At 44.2% G+C, this 15,643-nt stretch overlaps 1 protein-coding gene across 1 annotated transcript in view; it reads right to left on the bottom strand.

Moving 5' to 3' along the window:
• Positions 1-1,732: 1,732 nt before the first annotated feature.
• The window catches only part of LOC116978665 (matrix metalloproteinase-21-like), a 34,949-nt gene continuing 21,038 nt past the window's right edge, over positions 1,733-15,643 (bottom strand). Inside the window, exons 5-7 of the mRNA XM_033029964.1 lie at positions 9,662-9,937; positions 5,618-5,790; positions 1,733-2,793 (exon numbers count right to left, since the gene is read on the bottom strand). Coding sequence (XP_032885855.1) covers positions 2,485-2,793; positions 5,618-5,790; positions 9,662-9,937 — 758 coding nt within the window. The 3' untranslated portion in view covers positions 1,733-2,484. The remainder of the gene's footprint in view (positions 2,794-5,617; positions 5,791-9,661; positions 9,938-15,643) is intronic.

Here is a 15,643-nt window from a genome sequence, read left to right as displayed (position 1 = left end):
AGAGAGAGAGAAAGTCTCAATACTTAATTAATGCTTTTCACCAACTCAGGATATTCCAAAACATTTTACAATCATGAAAGTGCAATTGGTATTGTAATGTGTGAATCGTTCATAAAGTGTGGATGGATATCACGAGAAGGTTAAATGGTTGAAGTGTTACGTGGTAAAATGAGAGAATAGGAAGTATGGTTTATGGAATATTTGGAATGGTCATGCAGAATTGCTAAACGTGCTCAAATGTATATCAGAATTGTGTAGGAAGGAAGTGCAGATGCTGGTTTACACCAAAGATGGACACGAAATGCAGGAGTAAATCAACGGGACAGGCAGCATCTCTGGAGAGAAGGAATGGGTGACATTTTGGGTCGAGACCCTACTTCAGGCTTCTTTAGAAGAATGATTTCGACCCAAAACGTCACCCATTCGTTCTATCCAGAGATGCTGCCTGTCCCACTGAGTTACTCCAGCATTTTGTGTCTATATTCTTTATATGAGAAATAACTGAGGAGTAGCATTGATGTTTGACATCTAACACAGGTCAACAACAAAGGTGCAAATAGCCTACCAGAACTGCAGCTCTATTTGAAAGACCTCACCACTAGCAACAGCCTTCCCCTTGTCCCTCTCTGGCTTCCTGGACATGTGTCCAAAACATTAATATCGTCAGCCCTCCAAGATTGTCCTGATGCTTGCAATAAGTAAGGTTCCAGAAGAAGGCTGTGCAGGTTGGTATGTCTGGGAAAAACACAAAGAATCTTTTGTGAACCATGGGTAACAGCTCACTTGACAGACCGGGAAAGACTCAGGAAATGAATCCTGAATCCTGAATTGCATTGTCGTGGTCAACACTTGTTTAACATCATCAGTCCACTAATATTTGGGGCTGTGCAGTGAGCACAACATATTGACTTCTGCCGTTTGTGGCTTGTATGTGCCTGTCTGTACCATTATTGATCTTCATTGTGCTTTGTTCCTTGAGCTGTAAGTCAAGAGTGAGCCCAGTTCCAAATGCAGAAGAGAAATACCGTTCAGAAGCCATTTGCAATCCAAACATGCATTCCATGGCTGTTTTGTTTTGCTCACCTTGAGAGGTCTCAGTAAGTTACTAATCGAAGTGCATCATGAGCTCAAGAACTGCCCACATAAGGACACAGTTACTTCTAGGACACACAATTGAGCACAGTGCAAGGTGGATGTTCTGGTACACTTCTGAGGCAGCACTAAATATGTTTTTAGAGTAGAATAATAATAATAATAATGGATGGGATTTATATAGCGCCTTTCTAATACTCAAGGCGCTTTACATCGCATTATTCATTCACTCCTCAGTCAGTCAGTCAGATGTCAAACAGAACGAATCTGCTGTCTCGAGAGGACCACCAGATAATAATATGAAACACCTCAAGTTCAGCTATACTACTGTAAATGCATGGGAATCCACACCCCATGATTAGAAAAGTCCCATGTTCATTTTCCTCCACAGATGCTGCCTGGTCTGCTGAGTGCCTGCAGCATTTAATTTATTACTCAATGTTTCATGGGATTTACAAGTGATGGGGACTATTCTTCTTCCAAGAGGCACAAAAGAAGACGGTGTTCTCTTGACTCTTGGCTCCAGCAACAAGACATGATAAAAAGTGTTGTTAGCTCAGACAGTCAACACAAAGCCTCAAATCACATCATCTCTGCCCATCCGTCAAAGATTGAACAGTGGGACCACTGAAACGTTCAGTACTGAGCCTGGTAGTTTTTTATTGGGTAAATATCTCAAGAGATCGGGAACAAAGTCAAGTAAATGAAGTCAAGTGGAAGTTCAGCCATGATCTGTTTGAATAGTGGTAGCAGGCTTTTGAGGTTGATCGGAGAGGGCCATTAATGCTCCTAATGTTTCTCGATGACACAAAACTCTCTGGGCCCCAGTTTTAAGCAGTATCTTGAAACACAAAGAGAAGCAAAACTCTGGCAAAGGCCTAATCACTATACCTCATCTGTAGATGGGCTCAGAGTGGTTGAGAGCAGCTGCAATGAAGTGGGTTATTTTCAATAAACTCTAGTCCTTGAACTACGTGGGAATTTTCTATACAAAAATAAAATTTATTTTAAAAACGCAGTTAACTCTTATCCAGTCAGTTTATTGCAACTTAAGGTCGGTTCCTGTTTTGAACTGATGCTCTTTAGAAAGCACTTATCTGCTGTTCTATCAACACTCTGCACATGGCCAGTGATGTTAGTACCATCAATCTTGCTCTTGGGTGGGTGTGTTCAAGACTCAGACACCTGGAGCTAAATTCGAAGGGAACGGCAAACAGGACCACAGTGAAATATTCTTACCTGACTGTTTGACTAAAATATATATCAACAAAGGGTATCTAGTGCTAATGCCAAAGATCATTTACAAAATGGAGGCACAGTCCTTTCAGGTGGTCACCCATGTCCTGCACCTCTCCAGCCACCAGTGAAGGGGTGATTGAGGGCACATAATGTTTAACCAGATGACAGACTGAGCATTGATGAATGGACATTGCAGATATCAAACCACTGCTCAGTCATGCTGACACGGGCATGGAGGCCCCGGGCTGGCAGGCTGGGGTTGACTTGCCGCTCCTCTTCAGTCACCACCTTCCAGAAATAACGGTCCTTCATGAGGAAAAGCACACGGTGGGCGTAGGAGTAATAGGCGGCATTGAGGTTGCCCACAGGGTGGTCACCAGCCACCAACGCTGGAAAGATATCCACAATCTTCTTGGGAAAGCCATCCACCTTCTGATTAAGATCAATGCTGAAGGCAGTCACCTGCGAATGCAAGGATAATGTGTACAATGAATCGGGCTGGTGTTCTTATACCGAGGACAGACATAAAAAAGCTGAGGTAACTCAGCGGGACAGGCAGCATCTCTTGAGAGAAGGAATGGGTGACGTTTCTTCAGACTTCGACGAGAGTTCTTATACCGAGCTTGGACTCACTATATTTACCTCCTTTCTGCTTCCACTGCCATTTAAAATTTACTTCTTTCTGGAAGGCAGTGATTCAGTGATGGTGAACACATATTATCTGAAGCAAAAACATTTTCAGTTTCTGGTCATGACATTTGATGTACAAGACCTACACTATAGAGTGGAGCATGTGGAGTCATCAAACGTCGTAGGGGGTCTTTGGATACTGATGGCACTTGCAGATGGTCGGTATAGAATGGTACAGCATAGAAATAGGCCCTTCAGCCAGTGAGTCTACGCCAAGCATCAAATACCTATTTACACTAATCATAAACTCATCCAATTTTATTCTCCTCCCATTTCCATTAACTCCCTCCAAGTTCTATCATTCACCTGCACACTCTGGACAATTTACAGGAGCCAATTATCCTACCGATCTGCATGTACTTGGGATGTGGGAGGAAACCAGCGCATCCGTGAAATCTATGCAGTCTCAGGAAGAGCATTCAAACTCCACGCTGACAGCACCCGAGGTCAGGATCGAACCTATCTCTGGCGTTGCCCTTCTCCACCCATGCCATGATCTTAGCTAGCACCTCAGTACCAATACTGCGGATGCACTCATATTTAAATTGATCTGTGTTCTTAGACAAGTGGGATGCAAAAGACCCCACGCCACTACTTCATCTTGTGAGTGGATACAAGGACAGCAAGATGGATGGGCCATGAGGTAGTGCAGGGGTGGGGAACCTTCTCATGTTGGAATGCCGCATTAAGTTAGCTGTAATATAATAAGATATACTTCAAAATGTACATTATACTTCAATTAGATATACTTCAAAATGTACATTATTTTGTTAAAATAGCCCTCCTGACTTACTGATGTTTTAATTGTGGCCGTCAGTCGGGGAGGATTATTTCGTTGAATCTTCTTTTACTCTTTGGTATTTAAAATACGTTCATTTTAAGATTAAAATTAAAATAATAAAAGACGAACAAAAACATATTAATAAAAATAAAAGGTAGACAAAAATGCTGGAGAAACTCAGACCTGAAGAAGGGTCTCGAGCCGAAACGTCGCCTATTTCCTTCGCTCCATAGATGCTGCCTCACCCGCTGAGTTTCTCCAGCATTTTTGCCTACCTTCGATTTTCCAGCATCTGCAGTTTCTTCTTAAATAAAAATAAAAGGATTTGTTCTACAAAATTTGGAAGGCCGCAGGTTCCCCACCCCTGAGGTAGTGGGTTGGCAAGACTAAGAGATGGGAAGTGAGAGGCTGAGGGAGGGGAAAATCAAAGCCCAAGTGGTGGGGGGAGATTAAATACTGAACAGTAAGTACAAATGGTGAAGAATTTGGGAGAGGGGAGAGAGACACCTCAGAGTAATGAACAATAGCTGAGAATCCAGACCAACGCGTGACCAGAAGGAATGCAGTGGCCTCTCTGAGTTGAGTTTCAGTAGCATCTTGTTCATCTTATTCCGGAAGTGGCGGCGCTGTGAAACGGCTGCGGCTCGCCTGCAGTCAGTCTGTTTTTACTTTTTTTGTGTTGTTTTTTTTGTCTAGTTCAGTTAAACTTTTGGTTATTAGGTGGTGGTATGTGTGTGGGGGGTGGGCTGAAACAGGGCTTTCTGTCTCTCCCTTCGGGGGAATGCGACTTTTTTGTCGTATCCCCCTTCTCTTCCACCGCCACGAGGCCTAATGGCGGAGCTGGCGGCCTCCAACCTGCGACCGACCTCGAGGCTCCGGAGGTAGAGCCAGCCAGGACTTACCAACGCGAGGCTGGCCGTCTTCGAGCTGCGGCAACGTTCGGGCAGCGGCACGACTCGGCGCTCCAGTGAGGGCGGACAGCGCGGGGCTGAGACACTCCTGTGTGGGCGGCCCGGCTACCAGCTGGAAGGCGCTCCCGTGTGGGCGGCCTGGGTCCCGGCTGGAAGACGCTCCCGTGTGGGCGGCCCGGCTCTCGGCTGGAATGCGCTCCCGTGTGGGCGGCCTGGGTCCCGGCTGGAAGACGCTCCCGTGTGGGCGGCCCGGCTCTCGGCTGGAATGCGCTCCCATGTGGGCGGCGTGGTGCGGGGCTGAGAAGCTCTCAAGTGGGCGGCCCGGTGCGGGGCGGAGACGGTGCTCCGGTGGCTGAGGCGACGACCTGAATCCGGGGCCGTCCGCGGGCCAGTGGACGACATCGTCGGGAGCTCGCAGGTCACAGGCTGGTGCCTGTTTTCCGGAGCTCCCGTGGCAACAGCTGCGTCCGCTGGACTGGAGGGCGGCAGCTTCGACCACCCCCGGGCCGCGGAGCTTGAACCGCGGGACTGACTTACTATCGCCCGGTGGGGTATCGACTCAGCGCAGAGGGAGAAGAGGAGGGAAGAGACAGTAGCTCTAAGACTTTTGCCTCCATCACAGTGAGGAGGTGCTTGGTGAACTCACTGTGGTGGATGTTAATTTGTGTTTATTGTGTGTTGTTATTATTACATGTATGGCTGCAGGCAACAACATTTCGTTCAGACCGAAAGGTCTGAATGACAAATAAAGGATTCAATTCAATTCAATTCAATGACCATTCTGTGCTCAGGCTTCTTTGCTATTTTCTTAGCATAACGAGCTTTCAACTAAGTTATACCTTCAACTGTGCTTGACATGTCTGAGTTGTAATTCTTAGATAATGATGTCAACATGACTGCTTACCTCCTCGCCTCTGAAGAAATAAATGTTTCGGTCATTTCTGTCAAAGTATGCTGTGTCTATTGGGCTGGGAACTCCAGGAAACCCTTCAGTGATGGGCTTGGGATAGTTGTTGCCCTGGGCATCTTGAGTAAAAGCCATGTCATTGATGGGGTCGTAGTGCCAGTACTTTGTTCCTAGAAATGAAATGGGGGAAATTAAATATGGCTGGTGCTCATGTGCTCCATCGAGATTTCTCCTCACCCCTGCTGCAAATGAAGGGCTATGCACAGAGTCTTTCAACACAGAGAGAGGCCCTTCAGCCCACCAAGCCATGCCATCCCATCAAGCATCCATTTCCAGCAATCCCATTTTTTCAAAAATCCTCTGCATATTCCCATCAACTCCACCCTGGATCCCATCACTTGCCTACACACTCCAGATAAGAAACAGTATCGATGCACCTTCTGACCTGCACAACTTTAAGATGTGGGAGAAAATTGGAGCACCCGAAGGAAGCCCACACATTCACAGGGAGAACATGCAAACTCCACACAGCCAGCACCGGAAATCAGGATTGAACCTTGTCCTTCCCTTCTCTCTCATCTTGGAACTGGAACTATGTGGCAGGGACTATGTGGCAGCTACATCATCTGTCCCACAACAGGTGTATCCATCTCAGAGACGAGAGTGATGCCTAAGGACTGTATGAACACACGGTGGCCCCATTCAGTCTCACCAAGTCCATTCTGCTGTTTCATTGAATTTGTACCCCAACTATACTTTCTTGCCTTTGGCCCATATTGTCCAACAGGGTCCATCACAGGTGCTGACCACCCTACCATCAAAAGGAGGTGTTGCCCCAAAATACTTTGCCTCCATCACAGTGAGGATGTGCTTGGTGGACTCACTGTGGTGGATGTTTAATTTGTGTTTATTGTATGTTTTGTTTTTATTGGTTCTGTGTATGACTGCAGGCAACATAATTTCATTTAGACCGAAAGGTCTAAATGACAATAAAGGAATCTAATCTAATCTAATCTAATCTAATCTAATCTAATATGGTAGCCAGTATCATCACGACCAACCAAATCACCCTGGCCATACTCTCATTTCACTCCTACCATCGGGAAGAGCCTGAAACACCCATGTCCAGGAACAGCTTCTACCCAACAACCATTAGGCTATTGATGACTATGACGTCCAACAAATCTGTGAACTACATATTGCCTTGATTGCACTAGGGACTTCGGGCTTTGTTTTAGTTTTTGCACTATATTTTATTTTTTATCTTTGTGTTGTTTATTATGTTATGTACTGAGTACAATGCGTACATACCCATTTTGCTGCTGCAAGTAGGAATTTCGTTGTTCCGTTTCGAACATATGAGAGTAAAACACTCCTGACTCTCTTGACTCTTAACTTACTCATATCCAGCAGTCTCATTCCTAACGTTTCTAAATGATCACCAGCCACTGTAGGGCACTGCTCTAGATCTCCACCACTCTGTGTGACAAGATGATCCTGATGTGTAGGAAAGAACAGCACATGCTTTACACCGACACAAAAAAGCTGGAGTAACTCGATAGGTCAGACAGCATCACTGGAGAAAAGGAATAGGTGACGTTTCGGGTCGAGACCCTTCTTCAGATGATGATCCGCTGAGTTACTCCAGCTTTTTGTGTCTATCTAAGATGATCCTGATATTGGTCTTCAAAGTATTTAGAGCTCATTTTAAGGTAAAAACACTCTCATTCTTTTATCTTCTCTCCACCACGAAAGCATAGGATCTTCTGCTTTAAAATACCACAGAAGGCCACAAACCAAAAAATAAGGCCAAGTTTATGTAATCTGTCATCGTGAGTTATGATGGACAGATCAAATGGAAACTTTGGGGAAGGGGTGAAAACAGGAAATGGTGGAAACACTCAGCTGGTCAGACTGCATCTGTGGAAAGAAACAGTCAATGATTTTCATCAGAGACACTTCATCAGAGGGAAACCATGTAGTTAGGGTACCAGATGCTGCCTGAACTTCAAAATGTTTCCAATATTTTCTCTTTTTATTTCAGATTTCCAACGTCTGAATTTTTTAATTTTGATCTTTGTGGGTGAAGGGCTCAGTTTAAACAATCACAGAGGATATTGCAAAATGAGTTTGCATTCAGGAGGCACAAGAAAGTGCAGATACTAGATTCTAGACCGATAACAAGCTGCTGGAGGACCCCCCTCCCCACCCCACATGCCTATATCATCTACCCAGTTTTCAACCCACCGTGCAAACCTTTCTTCCCACTCCACCACCCTTGTCACCCAGTTTGTTTCTCATCATCCACCTCCTCCATCCATTCATCATCCACTCCTTCCTACTGCACTCCCCCCCCCCCTCTCCCTTGCTTGCTTCAACCCAACATTCTTCCCTGTTTCCCTCTCCGCCATCAGATTCCATCATTTGCACCCCTTTGGTCTTTGTACATCTCAAGGCCTTGGTTACTATCTCAACCCTTCTCTCTCTCTCACTTCCTTCATCTATCAACCCATCCCTTCTTACCTCAATCCACCTATTACTTGCCACCTCTTGCCCCACCCTTTCCCCTCACCTCTTTCTACCAGCTATGCTCTCTCAACTCCATCAGTTTGAAGAAGGGTCCTGACCCAAAACGTTGTCTCTCCATTTCCCTCCATAGATGCTGCCTGACCCGTTGAGTTCTTCCACCAGTTTGTTTTTCGCTCAATTTGCATTCAGTCCTGGACATGGTCCAGTGTCTGGAAGGAGATGAGTGTGGATTCAAGTTCCACTCCAGAGACTTCACTATATAATCCAGATGGATTTCATCACAGTACTAAGGGGGTTTGACATTATTGAAAAAGCTATAATTCAGATATACGTTAAGACAACATCTCATCACAATACAGATTCTCAGAGCGTTATTGCATTGCGAGATGTTGCTATGTGTAAAATGTCTGATTTTACAGTACTTACAACAAATAGAAAGGCACTTCATTGGTCGTACTTTAGCACGTGTTGGGATAAGAAAAGTTTGTACTCATGATTAGGTGCTGAAATTGAGGCTCCTTGTTTCAACCTCAATACATCAGTGGCACTCTGGTCAATTGTAACAACTCTCTGAATTCAGCCCCAGCTCCAGAATTCACACGTTCCTAGGGAGAACGAGCAAATTTTACACTGATAGCACTTGAACTCCAAGCAATGAGGCAACACCACCATGTTGTCCCATATACCCGTACTTCAACTAGGATAGGAACGGGCACACTGCTGCAGCAGTTAGTGCAGCTGCCTCTGTGTTCCAGGGACCAGGGTTCGATTTGTACCTCAGGTACTGTTTGAGCAAAGTCTGCACCTTCTCTTCCAGATCAGACTAATTTCCTCTGGGTGTTCCACTTTTCTTCCCACATCCCAAAGGATGTACGGGTTGGTAGGTTTATTGGTAAATTCCAACTTGCTCCAAGTGAAACGCAGAAAGAATGAAAGGAGAGCAGACTGGCATGTGTGAGGAGAATGAGATGCAGGGGAACAGATTACTTCCTGAGAAGTTGGTATGGACAGGATGGGCCAAAAGGAAAATTGAATTTTCCTAGTTCAAGTTTCACTCCCAGTAAATCTCCTTACTACAACACACAAGGAAGCCATTCAGCCCATCCGATCAATTCTAGCTCCCAGCAGAGTAATCCCATCTCTCCCACTCCCCTCTCATTTCCATGAAACCCCCTCTCTCTTTCTCTCACATGCTGGTCAGGTTCCTTTTAATTATTTTTTTGCCGTTGACCTACATTAAAGGGTGAATTACTTTGGCCTATTAACCAACGTGCACGTCTCTGGGACATGGGAAGGAAACCGAGCAACCGAACAAAAACCATGCGGCCACAGGAAGAACATGCAAACTCCACACAAGCAGCAACAGTATTGAACACAGGTTGATGGAACAGTGAGGTTGCAGCATTAAATGCTGCACCATTTCGCTGCTCCATTTGTCCTTAATGCAACTGGGGAAAGTTAAAATCAACCCCTGTAATAAACCTTGCTATAAGAAATCGGATTATATTTTACCTTTGAAGAAATACTGTACATCTCTCTTCTCCTCAAAATTCTTATTCCAGGCCCAAATGTGAACAAAGGCATCTATATCTGAATCAGGAAGATTACGCCAACCAGTGGAGATGGTAATGGGGTCTCCGTAGCGTGTCCTGTTGCTCCTGTTTTCATACAGCCAGTACCAGCCCTTTCTGAAGAAGTATGTGTTGAAGTTGTATGTCACGGCCCCATCGGCATTCTTACGCTGATAGACCCAGTCAAATACCGTATTGAAAGCACCTTCACAAACACCTAGGAAGTGAGGGAGGAACCACATGTTATCATTGCCGGCTACACACAAACAAAATGAGCTCCGCACCATTAAAGGCCAATGATGAGGAATAGAGGTCCGGTGTATGAATTCTAATAGTGCTTGTGGTACAATTTGAGTGGAATTACAGCATGGCTACTCAGTGTAAGCTGCAACACAAATATATTTAGATGAGAAGAATGATCTCAACCCAAAACATCACCCATTCCTTCTCTCCAGAGATGCTGCCTGGCCCGCTGAGTTAAGGGCCTGTCCCACTGTACCACGTAATTCAAGAGTTCTCCTGAGTTTTCCCCTGATTCGAACTCGGAGAATGTCCGTAGCGGGTCCGTAGGAGTTCGTGGATGTATCGTAGCGGCTTGTACAAGTAACGCTAGGTACTCGGGAAATCCGGTAAACGTCTTTTCAACTGTGAAAAATGTCCACGAGTAAAAAAATGCTCATGATGAAAAAAATTGTTACTTTTTACTCGTACGATCCGCTACGAGACATCCACAAACTCCTACGGACCCACTACGGACATTCTCCGAGTTCGAATCAGGGGAAAACTCGGGAGAACTCATGAATTACCTCGTACAGTGGGACAGGCCCTTAACTCCAGCTTTTTTGTGTCTATGTTCGGTTTAAACCAGCATTTCTTCCTTTATATTTTGTCAAGTTTGACTGAAGGACCTGAGATCGACCTGAAATTTTAACCCTTTGTTTCTCTATCCACGGATGCTGACTGACCTGCTGAGTGTTTTCAACCATTTCCTAGTTTCATGTTAGCATCTGCACTTTCTTGTTCATCCAGTTAGAGTTGGACTGAAGTCACAAACAGGCCAGGCTTGGCATGGACTTTACTTTCTTCATGAGATTTGTCGTCCAGCTGCATTCTTCGACAATCTAATAGCTTCAAGGTCAGTTTTATTTTACTGACAACAGGTTTTTTTTTAAGTCAACTGAATTAAATTTTTCAAATTGCTGTGGTGGATTTCTATCTAACATCCCCTGGATTATATTATTGTCAATATACCTACTGCACCTATTAACAGTACACGATGCCACACAGAGTGCTGAGAGCATTTTTTCCTAATTGCCCTCCAGGATCTTTCACTGATTAAATTTCACACTCTGCTCTCACAGGTATCAACATTTCAACTTTCAGATCACTGAGATCGGCGTTCTGTTCATGGCACATCGGAAAATGAAGGAGTGAGATCCTTTTCTCAACCAGCACTGAAGCTGATTCATTAAACTACTGCCGGATGCAACCAAAGAGGTCCAGGTAGGTGTCTGTCATTGGACGAGGCCATTGGAGAATTTACCTGGACCTAATTGCAGAGAAAGGGGAAAGATTGTAAGAAGACAAACAGGGAACAGCAAAGATTCAAGGTTCTAAGGGCAACAGTACCAGCTTCTTCGGTCCCACTGCATGTATCCCAGGACCATCCCCGAGGCATTCACATCTTTCCTGAACAGTGTTCCCCACTGTGATATGAATAAAGAAGGGTCTCGACCCGAAACGTCACCCAATTCCCTCTCCAGAGATGCTGCCTGTCCCGCTGAGTTACTCCAACTTTTTGTGTCTATGATATTTTGCTTGGGCAGTTTACACCCCAGCAGTATGAATATTGACTTCTCTAACTTCAAGTAACCCTTGCTTTCCCTCTCTCCCCTTCCTAGTTCTCTGACCAGTCTGACAGTCCTCCTGATTAAATGTTGCCTTTGTTGTCTCCTTCTCCTAGCTAACAATGACCTAGTCTACATTTCCCTTGATCCTCATCTCCTTAAATGCCTCGTTTACACCCCTTACACTTTCCTATCTCTGTGTGTCTCTCTCCCTTCACTCTCAAACTGAAGAAGGGTCTCGACCCAAAACGTCACCCATTCCTTCTATCCAGAGATGCTGCCTGTCCCGCTGAGTGACTCCAGCATTTTGTGTCTATCATCGGTGTAAACCAGCATCTGCAATTCCTTCCTACACATGAAACTCCAGGAGTGGCCAAACTAGTGTTAATTATAAAGGTTCATCACACCTTCCTTTACCTGAATCGCCAAGGTATAGGAGGCCATAGACGTAATGTGGGTGAATGGAATTAGTACAGGTGTTGGTATGGACACAGTAGGCCGTAGGGCTTGTTTCTGCACTGTGTGACTCTATGACTGTAGGCCTCTAAAGAGTTAAGTGGAGACTACAAATAATACATTTTCATAGTATTCTATTATTTTCAAAAAATCTTTCTATTATTTAATGCTCTTTTACTTCTCAGCACTTCAGGTCCACTTAACTTAAGCTGCTTTTAAAGCTCCAGTAATAGATTTGCCAAAGTGTAACACCATTTTACAAACTCTTACTCACAGACTCACCACCCAGCCTGGGTCTAACATTACTTAATTGCTAAGTAATGGTGATAAAAGCAACGTACAGACTCTCTCGGTTAGTGTGTGTGATTTCTTTCAAAAATGAAGTGTTCTCATGCTTCCCAATAAAGTCATGGCGAGCCAATCTGACATAAAGGCTTCTTCTCTCACTCCCTTGCTATTATCCCCAGATGATTTACCTCGATGATTTACCTCTGGTTTCTCCCCCCACCCCTGCTCCCAGCTCATTTCTAAAGACAGAAATTAGGCTACATAGTGGCGCAACTCTTAGAGCCGTGGCCTCACGGCACCAGAGACCTGGGTTCAATCCTGATCGAGGGTGCTCTCTGAGTGGAGTTTGCATGTTCTACCTGTGACTGCGGGGGTTTTCTCTGGGTACTCCAATTTCTTCCCACATCACAAAGATGTGTGGGTTTGTTGGTTAATTGGCTTCTGTATAATTGCTCCTGGTGAGTAGGGAGTAAATGTGGAAGTAGGAAAACATATAACTAGTGTGAAGGGATGATCGATGCTCGATATGGACTCTGTGGGTTGAAGGACATTTCATGCTGTATATTTATACTGTACTAAACTGCAGGTGCTGAAATTTTGAATTAAAATAGAAAGTGCTGGAAATAACCTCAAGAAAATAAGAGCAGGACCAGGAGTAGGCCACTTGGCCCCTCGAGCCTATCCTGCCATTCAATATGATCTAGGCTTCCCTTAATTCTATGTCAGTACCCAATAAAACTCAATTCCCTGATCTTTCATCCCCACCTTAAGCTTATTGAATGATCTGGCCTCCACCACCGTCTGGTAGAGGCTAGAGATTCACTATCCTCCACTAACCTCCATTTTATGTGCCCAGCACCTCAACTTGTAGCTATTCTCCACGTTCATGGCTCTCCCTCTCACCGGAAGCATTTCAACATCTCCACTGCCAAGCCCCCTTTGGATCTTACAATAATGCCAGTCCTCATTCTTTAAACCCAAAGTAAACTGTCTAGCCTCTTATCTCAGGAATTAGCCTGGTCCCAATGCTATTATATTCTCTTTTATATAAAGGGACCAATCTGGGCATAACTAGCCAGTCAAGCAACATTTGTGGAAAGTGAAAACGGGTTAATGTATCCAGCCCAGCATATTACCACGGTAACTCCCATCAGAGGACAAGCCTCATCAGTGATATTCCTTTTATCCCATCCATCCCTTCTCTACCCTTTCTGCAACTTAAAGCTAAATGGTCTTCCTTCTTTCCCATTTCTGACAATGGATCCTTGGCCTGAAGTATTAACTCTGTTTCTCGTTCCATCAATGCTGCCTAACCTGTTAAGTGTCTTCAGTATTTTCTGTTTTCAGACTTCCAGTTTCTCATTGTCACACTCAAATGCACCTGAACTCACCCGATCCAAATGGCCTCACCTTTCTTGGTCTAACATCTATCTCTGTATTTTCAGCTCATTTATCTAGTCTAGGATGAACGACAACATACTTTTGTGAGATAATGGGAAGACCAAATACCATGGCCAATGCCACAAGCTCTGTTTCCATGCATCAATTATATCCTGCGTTACTGCCTGAAAGTGAGCCAGATTGTTCAAAGCCTTTGCCTCTTACTTCACCCAAAAAATGCACTCCCGACTCCACCGCATAGAAAAGGTACTGCACTGAATGAGCCCATTTGACCCACCGTTTCTAGTCCAGTTGAAACTGAATGAATCACTTTAATCCCATTTCCAGCCCTGTCTAGGCCCAAAAGGTCTTTACTGTTCAAGTCTATGTCTAAGTACTATTTAAATGTGATGAGAGTTTTTATCTGAGGACATATGACAATAAAACACTCTTGACTCTTGAATCACTAAATAAGAAACTTTATTTCTCATCTCTAATCCTAAAATCAATTATTTTAGATCCCTGTCCCTGGTTTTTGACAACAAAGATAAATATGTTCTTCCTATCTACTGTCAAAATCCCTCATAATTTTTTAGGCTTCATATAAAATCTCAGTCTCAATCTTAGTCTCAGCATCGGTCTCTTGTCCTAAATTATCCAACCTTTCGTCATGTAGTTTCCCAATCATAGTAAATATCCTAGTAAATCTCCTCTGAGCCCTCTCCAATGCAGTAACGTATTTCTGAATTGCAGAGACTAGACTTGTACATGCTATTCAAGCTACAGCCAAACCTGTGTTGTGTCCAGTTCTAGTATAACTTCCCTTCGGTTATCCATTCAGTTTGGTTTATTGTCAAGTGTACCAAGGTACAGTGAAGCTTTTGTTGCGTGCTACACAGTCAGCGGGAAGGCAATACATGTTTACAATCGAACCATTTACAGTGTATAGATACATGATAAGGGGATAATGTTTAGTGTAATGTAAAGCCAGCAAATTCTGATCAAGGATAGTCCGAGGGTCACCAATGTGGATGCCAGTAGTTCAACGCTGCTCTCTGGTTGTGGTAGGCTGATTCAGTTGCCTGATAACAGCTGTGTAGAAACTCTCCCTGTATCTGGAGGTGTGCGTTTTCACACTTTTATACCTTTTGCCCGATGGGAATGGGGGGACGAGGGAGTAGCCAGGGTGCGACTTGTCCTTGATTAAACTGCATGCCTTGCCAAGGCAGCGTGAGGTATAAATGGACTCAATGGAAGGGAAGTTGGTTTGTGTGATGGTCTGGGCTGCGTCCACAATTCGCTGCAATTCCTTATTTATATAGTTTAGAATTCAGTCTGAAGAAGGGACTCGACCCAAACGTCACCCATTCCTTCTCTCCAGAGATGCTGCCTGTCCCGCTGAGTTACTCCAGCATTTTGTGTCTGCCTAAGAATTTATTTTCTATGCCTGAACCAAGAAAGGAAAGGAATTGATGTGCCTTTTTAAACACCTTTTAAAAAAAATCTGGCCTGCTAACTTTAAGAGTCTGTGGATACCCTCTTAGGTTCTTCTACTCCTTCACATAAACCTCTAGCCTCTGTTTATTATGTGTTTCCTTGCCTGTTGCATCTCTCCAATGCTTTACCCGACTCTTTTCTGGATGAAATCCCATTTATCACAACCCATCTCCATCTATTTGCTGTCAGAAGCTATCCTCTTCATTATCAACCGCATGGCCAATTTTTATATCCTCAGCAAATTTCTTAATTGTGCAATTATATTTAATATGATTAACTATGACTAAATATGAATATAAATATATATTTAATATAAACATTAACATAGGTTAGAAACAAAAACAGGGGCCAAGTAATGACCTCTGTGGATCCTCATTAGTAACAGCCTTCACGTAACAAACGTAACCATTGATCATTTATACTCTGTTTGTGCCCTGATCTAATTTACACTCTTG

The sequence above is a fragment of the Amblyraja radiata genome, chromosome 11 (assembly GCF_010909765.2).
Source record: "Amblyraja radiata isolate CabotCenter1 chromosome 11, sAmbRad1.1.pri, whole genome shotgun sequence".
NCBI classification, from domain to species: Eukaryota; Metazoa; Chordata; class Chondrichthyes; order Rajiformes; family Rajidae; genus Amblyraja; species Amblyraja radiata.
Note: the sequence above shows the minus strand (reverse complement) of the source record. Positions and strands in the feature narration are given on the sequence as shown.